This window comes from Takifugu flavidus, chromosome 1 (assembly GCF_003711565.1).
Source record: "Takifugu flavidus isolate HTHZ2018 chromosome 1, ASM371156v2, whole genome shotgun sequence".
NCBI classification, from domain to species: Eukaryota; Metazoa; Chordata; class Actinopteri; order Tetraodontiformes; family Tetraodontidae; genus Takifugu; species Takifugu flavidus.
This window is the reverse complement of record NC_079520.1, coordinates 3871673-3883244: the sequence shown is the minus strand read 5'-3', so window position 1 is coordinate 3883244 and position 11572 is coordinate 3871673. Positions and strand designations below refer to the sequence as shown.

The 11572-nt window shown below is 43.5% G+C and overlaps 1 protein-coding gene across 2 annotated transcripts; it reads left to right on the top strand.

Moving 5' to 3' along the window:
- Nucleotides 1-1395: 1395 nt before the first annotated feature.
- LOC130533373 (protein FAM171B-like) lies at nucleotides 1396-7953 on the top strand. Of its 2 annotated transcripts, XM_057046698.1 has the most exons (9): nucleotides 1519-1654; nucleotides 3086-3217; nucleotides 4051-4284; nucleotides 4361-4453; nucleotides 4578-4730; nucleotides 4943-5113; nucleotides 5616-5732; nucleotides 5881-6004; nucleotides 6568-7953. In XM_057046698.1, the coding sequence occupies exons 2-9, from the start codon at nucleotides 3103-3105 to the stop codon at nucleotides 7442-7444; spliced, it is 1884 nt and encodes a 627-aa protein (XP_056902678.1). In that variant the 5' UTR covers nucleotides 1519-1654; nucleotides 3086-3102; the 3' UTR covers nucleotides 7445-7953. The 2 variants fall into 2 exon arrangements, with proteins under 2 accessions (XP_056902667.1, XP_056902678.1); XM_057046687.1 differs by lacking the exon at nucleotides 3086-3217 and having other exon boundaries at nucleotides 1396-1659.
- The last annotated feature ends 3619 nt before the right edge of the window (nucleotides 7954-11572 follow it).

Genomic DNA, 11572 nt, shown 5'->3' with positions numbered 1-11572 from the left:
AAAGAAAAAAGATCCATTATAGAAAATTTCAACAAAAACATTAAAATATAGGAAGCGCTGCATGTTCAAGAACAAAGAGAAAGGCCTTTGTGCTCAGATAAGATTGATAGAACAAAGCAGCCGAGAATGCAGCAGGGAGCCATTGCGGCTTTCCAGAGTGAAAGCGAGCAGATTTCCAAAATAGTCCCAGTAGATGCAGCTATTTATGTGGAGAAATGAACCGTTACTGTATCTAATTTGTGGCAAATTGATCCTGAGACTTAGAATTCCATCCATCCACCATATTTGTGTGTTTATACTCTGATTCATTCTTCAGGGTCACAATTGCAGAAAAAAACCCCAAACTGTGGCAGCTGAAAGTCAGCTGAGAATTGAAAAGACACCATTCGGGTCTCTTAGGGAGCTCCTCGGGCTGTAATGAAGCAGCTAATCAACATGTGCAACTTACAGATATGAGAGGGAATCGACGTTTGATTCCCTCCCATTCATTTGTATTAAATATGTACATAAAATGAAAACAAATAGAGCTCAAAACACACTACTGTTCTGTATGGTTTTATGTTTATCATGAAATGTACAGAAAAAAAATAAAATACTGGGTGATATGAGCCAATGTTTGGTGTTAATTTACGGGTCATGGGGCAATACCTGACAGTTGGTATTTTTACATACTGTTTTTAAATGTGCAGAATGTAAAGTTTTTGAGACATTGCTGCTCCGTTTATGTCATGTTAAGTTTTGTTTTTTTTATTTACCGTATTATTATTATCGGTACAAAACATATCCCTAGCAGGATTCCAAAAAGTATGTTATAGAATAAGACAATCACATCTCTATCGGTTCACCAGTAACCAAGCAGGACCATAATCTTTAACTGCAGTTCAAAGAGACGCTTTAAAAGTCAAATTCCTGGAAATGACCGCGTCTGTTTAGTGATTCTGTTGGTGTCTCATTAGCGCCATCCGGTGGTAAAACTGCCTCAGTGTTAGTTCTGCGCTCTGATCGTGGAAACGTCGATTTCCTGAACGTTTGCGTCAGCCCGGCTCACTTTATTCACAGATCCGTGCACGCAGCGCTATTTTTTGAAGTGCATGGCCAAATATGCCACTGCGCGTGTCAGGGAAGTTTGTCATTAAAGATTTTTGTTCTCTTTGATTTTTGATTTTTTGTTTTATTGTATTTGCACATTTTGAAGGGTATACTAATTAGTTCTAATGATACTATATAGTTACTACTAATAAAATATTATGTATAAAATAATAGCAATAATTATTAATAAAGCATAATAATCATCAGTGGGATAGAAAAAAATCATCATTGGTATAGAAAAAAAGGGGGGACAAAATTTTCCAATCTTCTGTGTAAAGATCGATGACGGGGGATTAAAGGGGAGGGTTTTTGGTTGCTGACAGGGCACCTCCCTAACGGACATGTCGGCTCATGACAAGTGAATGAAAACTGGACTCTCAGCATCACAATAACAAACTTCAGCTGCAGCCTGAGGACGCAGAGTCATGCGTGCGTCCGCCTGCGTGTTTGCGCTCTGCCTTGTTGTTTACGCGGACGGCCAGTTCGGTCCGACCGGACAGCCTGTGCATGTCAATGATGGAAACTTTTCAGGCCGAGATCACATGAAAGTGGAGCTCCATCCCTGGTCAGGTTTGTGTGAGACTTCAAATAACAAGGCAGCACCATTTCTAAACGATCCACTAACACAGTTGGAGTGACGCGTGCTTGATGTGAAAGACGTTTATGTAAAGTTATATGAAATCGATCAGCCAACATTTGTTTTGCGATGAGGTCAGCAGATTTCCCAGTGGTCATTCCATGATTAATGGCGGCTCCATCTGTCAATTTTTATTTTTACTGCATCACCAAAAGACTGCACGCAAGTAAAAACTAACTGAGAAGGAAAAAGACGCAACATATTTCTACACCGTGAAACTTATGCTGATGAGGTTTGCATTTGCAGTCTGGCTGCGTCCCAGGACAGCCACTCATCTCAGTCTGTAAAATCCTCTTTATGCAGCCGTCCTGTTCCTGTCTTCCTCAGAGCACAGACGAGCAGAAGGGTTCATTTGTGACCCTGCTCAGTAATCAGCTGTTTCATGTCTAATTCATGCTGCCGTGGGAGTGCGTCGTCACGTGACTCTCCAATCTGAAACGCAGCTAAAACATTCCTCAAACCTCCCACATCTCTGCGGGTGCAGTAACCAGTAAGTCCAGTAGGTAAATGCTGATCAGTGCAGCAGCAGCTCTTTTTGGGAAACGCCTGAATCTCCCAGTTGAACCAGATGGTCAGTTATCCCATACTGGGATTAACATTTCTGTTGTTGTTTCCTCTTCCTGGACAAGTACAGCAGACATAAACAATTAATCCTGCGGGAGGATGGTAGTTAGACGCCCACAGGGATGATTAAACATTAAGTCGTCTTCCCCAATGGCCCCTCAACACCCTGCCCCACTGCGCAGCCTCCTTTAATGTGATCTTGTGACCAAAAACAAGTCGAGATGAAGACAAAATATACATGATTCATTTTAAAATGTGCAGTGGAAGTAACAGATACTGATACCTGAGTGATGCAGGCATCAGGTACCAGCTGTTAGTCCAGCAAACGGCTGCGTTATATCACTGTTGCTGACACATGTTCAGGTCATTTTGGCCAACATATTTCTCTCCCTCCATGTATTGAATGACCTGAATCCAACACACACACAAACACACACACTGGCATAGTGTCATGCCAGTGTGTGTGTTTGGAGGGGAGGGTTGGATGTGTGTGTGGGGGTGTGATCAGTGTTAATTCTCAGTTGGACCATCTGTTTGCTGCCTGGTGGTCCTACGGAGCTGGACAGTCAACATATTTGTCTTCCTGCCTTTGTTGATCATCATCACGGTGGATTTCTAATTCCAGTACCAGTTTGTTTCTCCACTCCGCCCTAGAATAAATTACACTTATCAATCAAATTATTAAAGACGGTAAAAGTCAGTTCACATCCTGTTCATCTATATGTCAAATATTCATTTAAATCAGTGAGAGATTCAGGACGTTTTTGATGTTTACGTCCATCTTCTTCCTGCCAGGAAGGAAAACGTCTGAAATGGCGCCGTGCAGGATTCAGCTCACGTCTTCTCACACAACACGGGGTCTGTTTCTCATCTGCCTCTGTGGCCTCAGACGGCCCGTTTTCAACCCACTTCATAAACCTCTTTGTGGTGCGTTTCATTTCGCCAAATGGAAGAGATTATAGTAATCTGGCATGAAAGGCCTCCACTTCATATGTAGTGACCCCCTTCTGTAATGTTTGGCCACCAAAGAGAGCGCACATCTGCCATCAAACTGGACATCTCATCGTACATCTGCACGAGTTATTCATCTCGCCAAATGAAGACATTTGTCTATATTAGCTTTTCTTTTTCTTTTTTTTGCACGTCTGCTTCTGATCAAAGACGAGCGTGAGGGCCGGCGCTTGTGAGATGATCTGGGCTTGGCGCTCGCTGAAACACTGGGAAAGCTGATGGTATAAACCATGGCTTCATGAGCATTCAGAAGAGCTTTGTGGGATCTTTTAGCAGGATTAAAATCCGAACCTGTGCTTACAACATCAGGGCCACTCTATTATGCTTAGATTACTTTCATCAGGAGCAATCGGGACGCTTGAATGCTCTCCTTAGGCACAGTTGTTCTGCTATACCTCACCTTTGGAGGGTCATTAATGGGGCTGCTGCTGAGATTTTGCGTCTCAGAGCCTAAAGTATAGAAATATTTAAGGAGGAGAGGTGAAGTTGAAGGGCAGCGTAGCAGAGTTCCTGGGCTGGTGCGTCGGTTGCTTCTTCCACTGTTCTGACGGGGTTAATTAGCATGGATTTGATGTCACTCTCGCAGCCACCTGCTTGTGATGTGTTTCAGCATTAATTCATCTGAAGCATGCAGGACGGACAGAAGAATATTGATGGTTTCTGTCCTGATTTTACCAAATAAATTGCTTTTTAACATTAGCATTTTAACAGATTCGCTGTCAATTAAATTGAATTCTTTTCGTCAACAGGTTCTGCATTCAGCTTAAAGGTCCAGGTCGTCGGCGCTCGGAGTCATCGGCGGATCAGCACTGCAAGGGTGGACGTCTACGTCAACTACAGCAGGACTTACACAGTCCTCACCGGGGACGACGGCGGGGTTTTGCTCAACATTACCTACCGAACTGTGGCTCCAGTCACAGTTGTGGTCAGCAAAGATGGCTACCTTCCCACGGCGCTGCCTTATAAAGCCAACAGGTTGCCAAGTAAGGTCCTAACTGCTCTCACTTCTGTTGCCATGTCTGCAAATATTCCACATTCTTCCTGATTTCTCCATTGCAGTATTTTCTTCGGTTACTGTGTCGCTGCTTGCTCTGAACCAGGGAAACATCTGGCTCTACGAGGACTCCGTCCTGATCCGTGGCAGATCATCTGGTAATGTATCGCCAGTCAAAACATTTTCAGTTACAGACACATACAGTGATGCCCCAAATAATAGCAACAACAATATGGATTCAATCCATTATTATTCCATATAATTAATCATGTTTCCTTATAGACACATCATCATGGCCAGTTGTCCAGTTTCCCAAAAGTCTGCTGAACCTGACAGACAGTGGTGATATCACAGAGGTCAAAGCCTACCTAAGTGTCCCCCAGCTGCGGGAGGACAGCTTTCAGAATGCTCCAGGCATCATGGAGAGTACATCAGGTATGTGCGTCAGCTTAGATGAGCCTGCTGTCACTCTATGATTTATTGATTTCAATTTATTTCCAGATCTACTGTTTACTCTTTGCTGCCATCTAGTGTCTAAATGAAGACTTTTTAAGACTGCGAATGAAAATATTGAGTTCAAATGTAAATTTCAGAAGCATGAACGGATCGATTCCTTAATTACCATTTATATATTGTTTAAATCTAAGGATATGTGAGTGTGGATTTGCGTCCCACCGCGGCTGTCAGCGTGCAGCTGTACTCAGGTGACACAGAACTGCCTGTGAGTGGACCTGTACAGATCAGCCTCCGAGTCCCTGATTCCCCTGGACTTCAGGCTTCCAGTGTCATTCCAGCCTGGTTCTTTAACCAAACCGCTGGTGAGTGCATGTGCTGTGGTGGACACCGAAAAATGATTTATTAAGAGAGATGGTTTAATTCCAGGGAGAGCAATGCTACAAACAACTTGTGCTTCATCCCGAATAATAAACGACTACTACAAATGCAGCCAACCACCACTTATATTGATGTTTTGTAGCAGAACATAAATTATTTTCGAACCACTTGGTAGGCCGCTAGTAGCCACATGGACCAGCTGTATTTAGAAACAGCACATGGGACTGCTCTCCTGGACCCTCAACTCACAGTCATTTTCCAGTTTGTTTGAGAAAATAACAGGTCAAATGAAGGGCAAAAGCATTTTTACATTCTTTCTCATGAACCTGAGCTCTTTTAGGAAGCCATGTTTATTCCCATGTTATTCAGTGTTTATGACAATATTGTATCCACGCAACAACAGCCTGTTGTTTTCACTAAAGACTAATAATTAATGCAGGAAAAATAGGAATTGCAACAGCTTATATATATATTTTCTCTGCACAGGTGGATGGATGAGGAAAGGTTTGGGGACAGTGAAGACCATTGAGGGGGAACTCCTGTGGACTTTTTCAGCTCCTCACCTCGGTTACTGGATCGCAGCACCACCGTCCTCCACCACAGGCAGGTTGAGCACTGGGCTGCAAATGAACGTGCTCTTTGTTACGTAGTGCTTCTTAAATCTGCCACTGGAAGAGAACCAATGATGATTAACACCCAGGGAACCATTGAGGCTGATTATTTTCCATTCAAACCATGTTTGTGTCTTCAGGTTTGGCTGAACTCAACATCCCCATCGACCTCATCTTGCATCACGCTTCTCTATTGTTGTTTATCCTCGGAGGAATCCTCTTCATTGCCGTCTGTCATTTGCGCGGGAGGCTTTGCAGTAGCAGGTTATACAAACTAGCAGTTTCTTTTGGTTAATGTGTTGACCAACACGATCGTTACCTCCGTCACATAAGTAAAACATCACAGTCTGTTTTGTCTGCCTTTCCTCTGTGGTGAAACCTAAAAGCAGGTGAATGGAGTTCCTTAAAAAGGTGGCTCTGGATACAGCTATAATAAGAAGTATAGGAAATGATTTAATTTGCTACCAGGCATCAGTGTGTGAGTGTTGTGGGGGGCCAAGGCCCGTCCCTGGGGTGGTTCTGTGATTGCTGTGATCGCTGGGGAAAGAACTATTTTAAGAGGTGCATGAATGACACATAATGGATAAATGGATGGATATGTGGCTCTGGCATAGTTTTCTTTTCTTTTAACTGTTAGAGAGATGAGATAAAATAGAAAAAACAAGACCAGAATGTCCTTAGAACAGAAGTTTCTGAGTCCATGGTTCAATTAAATCCACTTTTTTGTGGAATACACACAATCCATAAAAAGCCATAGAACCTGTGGGGGTCTGTTGTTCGGGTGTCAGATTCATTCCTCTGACCCTTTTCGCCTGTTTTCTCTGCAGACGCTCGCTCGCTGAGGCAAACACGAAGAGAATCCTGCCAGTGATTAAAAAAGACCAAAGCACATCCACGTGTTGCGATGAAGTCCTGGAAATCCTTTCGGGGGACTCCACCCATGCGCAGAACGGAGCAGTCCAGCCTTTTACTGAGAGCGCGTCTGTTATTTCGACACGCAACGGCAGCACCAATCCCAGCGCTGTGGCCGTCGCCATGGAGGGCGACAGCCTGGAGCTCAGCTCTGACACCAGCGATCTGACTTGTGTGCTTAAAACAACAGAACAAATCAGAGTTACGGCCTCACTGACAGACAGTTTGTTCTTCTATAACCAGCCTGTTGCCATTCTTCACACTCCAGCTTTGTTACACTTGGAGGAACAGCCAGAAAGGAGCAAATCAGCAACGCTTCCTCGTGCAGGAGCTTCAAATATCGGCACCACTGAGCCTCTGGGTAAAGACAGCTTCACCCAGACGACACCAAACGGCATCACTCAGAACCAAGCAGCAGAAGCTGAGCTGTCTGAGGCCTCTCAGGGTGCATCCAGGGCTCACTTCAGTCTCCCAGAGTCAGTTTCAGCCCCTGGAACCTTAAACAATATTGTGGTCAACAGACACTCCATGCACGCCATGACAGCACTCGCTGAAAACCCCTCACTGCAGCCTCCCCGGGCCTGGTTTGTGTCACTGGAGGGCAAACCTGCGGCTGAGATCCGTTACGCTGTGTCAGAGGAGCAGAGGAGACGCAGGCCAGCAGAGAGTCGGGAAACCAGCCTGGATTCAGGAGTGGATATGAGCGAACTCAACCAGGCGTCTGGAAGGAGAGTGACACTGGAGCGCAATGTCACTTTTGTCAAAAGCAGTAAAAATGTACCTCCACAGTAAAAAAACAAAAAACACAAAACAATCCTACCAGTCTGGGAAATGTTAGATGCCAATCAGAGTCAGGTATACGCGTTGCACGTGTGTAGAATTGAATTAAACTGCTTTCAATTAACTGTTAAAGCAGGAGCATGTGGATGGGGCTCTAAACCCTTTTTGACATCCAACTCTTACACATCAGTCCTTTGGTGATTCATGTACTAATTGATTATATTGAAAGGAATTTCCTAGTTTTGACGCAGAAATTCCCTTTTTCAAATTATGTACTTCGTAAAATCGCCACTAGAAGGCGCATTTGTACACGATTTGTAGGAGAATTGTTTACTTGTGTAAAAAATTGAACAGCTTAATGTATGATGTATTAGGCGATTAATAATTTAAATACACCTAATTTAAATTTGCACCAGCAATTTATAGAACGTACATCTATTTTATTTTTGTGCTAACTACTTTAATGACACCAGCAACACTTTGAATTGAATTAAATAAATGTTCTACTTCAGTCCAAGGCATTTATGGGTACTTCTTTATTTGCAGTTAATCAGTGAATATTCAAATGTGTGTTTGCTGATTCTTAGCCAGGTTGTTTATCAATTCATGAATGCATTAAAGTGCCTGAGATCAAATTCAAAAATAAGTTATTTCTTAAATTAATTGGATTTCTTGTGGGTACAAAACCACTCAGTTATTTATGGTTGCTCAATGTTGTATTAATCTTTATATGTCAAAACCAAGTCCAACTTGTTTATTTGGCCTCGATCGAGCAAGAAAATGGATTAATCTGAATATTTTGACTAACGCCAACCCCCTCCCCTCTGCCCCGGGGAGAGACCTTGAGTACCTGGCCCCAGACCAGGAATCTCCGAATGTGTGTGGAGTCATGTCACTGAGGCACGGTGGCTGGAGGGAACTGCCTGGAATGGAAACAGTCTGACGCACATGGTAGATCATAAAACAGCGGGAGGATTTGTCCTGGTCCATGGGGGCCGGGGACGCTTGAAAAGTCACCCATGTGCAATTACACAATAAATTGCTCATTATCAAATTACTTATCACTGCTGTTAGGGTGAATAGCCAATCAGTCAGCAGATTTTTTGGGAAATACTTTTATTTTTCAGGGTTTAAAAAGTTGAATTATTATGTAGATTACTTATCCTGGGTTCTATTTTGCATTATTGCACCTCTAAAAGGATTTTTCTTTTACTACCGCTGACTCCAGACATCTGAACGAGCCAAGGAATCCAGTAAAAAGGTACAGTAAGGGGGGCCCAGACATTAGTGACATTACTGTGCACTATTGTTCCCATATCACCCCCAACCAGTGGGACATTTTTCACATACCAGTCGAATGCCAAGCTTTTGAAGCACGGCTCCCTGCCTGGTGAGACCACAATCGTAAGCCAGCGGTGCAAAGTGGGGTATCTGTTACAGGCAAAAGAGCCAGTGTGCTGGTATTTGTTTTAACAGGCTGTAAGCAGTCACGGTTTCTGACAAACATGCAAAGCTGGATCAGGCTGGGTAAATAATTATACCGCAGAACCGTTATTGACATTTAAAGGTGATGCCCAGGAAATCAGCTGTGTAGCACTGAGGCCAACCACGCTGGTAGAATCAGGTTATTCCAGGTGTCCCCCCTTGTTAGGAGCGATTTCCGGAGCTCCTGCGGGAAGATGTAGAGGCCAGGTGGGATTCAAGACCTCCAGTGGGCTCTTCATCCAGCTGGGAAAGGCTCCAGACTGCCTCTCGCTAGGGGAGCAGTGGTAGAGGATGGATGGATGGATGGATGGATGGATGGATGGATGGATGGATGGATGGATGGATGGATGGATGGATGGATGGATGGATGGATGGATGATGAATGGATGTAGGATGGATGGATGGATGGATGGATGGATGGATGGATGGATGGATGGATGGAGTATCATCTCACTTCCTGTCAGCGTTGTCATGGCTACGCCAACCCTCACTACCTGTTTTAGTGGGGTTGGGAGACCCTGTGAGCTCGCTGCTGTAACTGTAATCTTTTAGTTGGGACAGAGCGACACCCCCTGCCCCCCCAACTCACAACCCTCGCTTTAATTATCGCCAATGATTTCAACATCTTTTCACAAGGAAAGGAAGCGACTGTTCTGTGAACCGTAAATAAAACCTTTCATGTGCTTTACGGACTGGTTGGATCCAACATGGCTGCTCAGGGTTAGAAAGGCCACAACGGTCTTTTTTATTGCAATAAATAAATAAATAAATAAATAAATAAAGGTTGATTTATAAGGGTGGGCTTGCCTTTTCAGCCTTGCACAATTGAATTGAAAGCAAATGCACTCTGAATGCTGTTGTTGCACAGGATGTTTTGCTATGATGTGTTTCAATAATTATTTGGCTCTGGAAGCAAATAGAGACCAGCTGTTTCTCGTGCTGCTCCGAGTCCAACGTATGTCACAATAACTGAGGAGTAAAGACGCAGTTCCCTTCAGTCAGCCAGCAACATGCTCCTCTTGGTTTTCACTTATGTAAAATTAGCTGAAACAATCGTAATGTATTTGCAAACAATAGATGTTCCTGACTGCTCTTGTTTAACTGGATGAGACAGATTTTAGGTTCGATTTGATGGAGATTAACAGCTGCCATCCATCCATCCATCCATCCATCCATCCATCCATCCATCCATCCATCCATCCATCCATCCATCCATCCATCCATCCATCCAGGACAGACGTTCCCTCCATCAGCCTAAATTTTCGACGATGTTGACAAATGGCGCCAACGAGAAGATTCCGATTGTGACAATCAACACTGTTTAAGACGGAACATACTACTTTGAAACATAATTTATTCACTTCATTCGCCTCCCAGTCTGAATACATTTCTCACCATTATTCCACCCTTTTAAAATGACTTTTTAAAGCAAGACAAGACAGCCAATGATTTCACTCTACAGTAGTGAAAAAATCTGAATAGGTACAACCCACAACAGATTAAACTGTTTATTTTTCTTGACTCCACGTGGTCGTGAAGTCGCAAAAGGTCAAACGTGTATTTGCCAACACATGTGCATCATCAGTGCCTTTCAGAATGGTGAGCAGGGTCTCAGCTGTACAAATAAAAAGGGGACAGGCACCACGCTGGGGCGATGTTTGAGTTTCTATGTTTGTGGTCTGACACCTGTACGGGGCCAGATAAGGCTGAGGGCCGTTGTTTCCCGGCTCTGAGCTTTCAGCTGCAGCTCGTCTCTCATTAACGCATCTGCTTTATTATTCTAGAGCCAAAAATAATGTAGCAGCAAGCGTCTTACGCCGTATCAGTAAGGTCTTTGGAGCGGGTCAGCTCTGGCTGTCTGCATAATCAGACAGGGAACATTTGGCGTTGAAAAAGAATAAAAAATAAATCACTCCTCCTGGCTACGACCACGGGGCTGATTTTCTAATTGGTGGCTGCAGATGATCGTGTGTACGTGCAGCTGTGGCTGGAATGAGATTATGTGAGACTGAGGCAAAGTTGCAAATGCCAGATCAAGTGAGCCAAATAATGTTGTTAGAGGCTGCACTGGGGTCAGGCAGATGCTATCCATGCTAGCATGGCAGATCTGGGGTGAGCCCAACGCTAACCACATTATAGCCCTTTGTACAGTGAAATATTGACCTTAAGATGTACTGTAAGAGGCCACAGGGTATGTTTTTAACTGCCCCTTATTCACATCATGGGTCACAAGCTCCATATTAATCATCCCTTTGGACATTTTTAGATTACACTAATGCAATAAAGACCAAAGTCAATCCAACAAGAGGGAACCAAGTTTACAAGAGTTTTGAAGAATGTTGCAGCTGATAATAAATAATAACTAAATAACTCAATGCTACTGATTCTGATTCCTCTGACGTTCAAGGAGTTTGTTGCTAAATGTGGGCCAAAAAAGGCCAAGAATCTCTGTTACAAACTCACTTGATTTAAAATATCCCAGCAACATGGTGAAGGGATTTAAATCTATTATTTTCCATATTAGCAATGTAGATGTTTTTAACTTAGCAGTAGTATTAGGGTTGTTTTGGTTTAGAAACACCTTCAGATCTCCAAAGCAAGCCTATTTTACCATTTAATTAAAGCAAAAAGAAGCCTGAGACAGAGATGCATTCG

Excerpts from the sequence above, each read along its gene's own strand:
- LOC130533373 (XM_057046687.1), top strand. The coding sequence starts at position 1,515 with ATGCGTGCGTCCGCCTGCGTGTTTGCGCTCTGCCTTGTTGTTTACGCG. Across the intron at positions 1,660-4,050 it reads GGAGCTCCATCCCTGGTCAG|GTTCTGCATTCAGCTTAAAG; the intron begins GTTTGTGTGAGA and ends TTTCGTCAACAG. Across the intron at positions 5,733-5,880 it reads ACCACCGTCCTCCACCACAG|GTTTGGCTGAACTCAACATC; the intron begins GCAGGTTGAGCA and ends TTGTGTCTTCAG.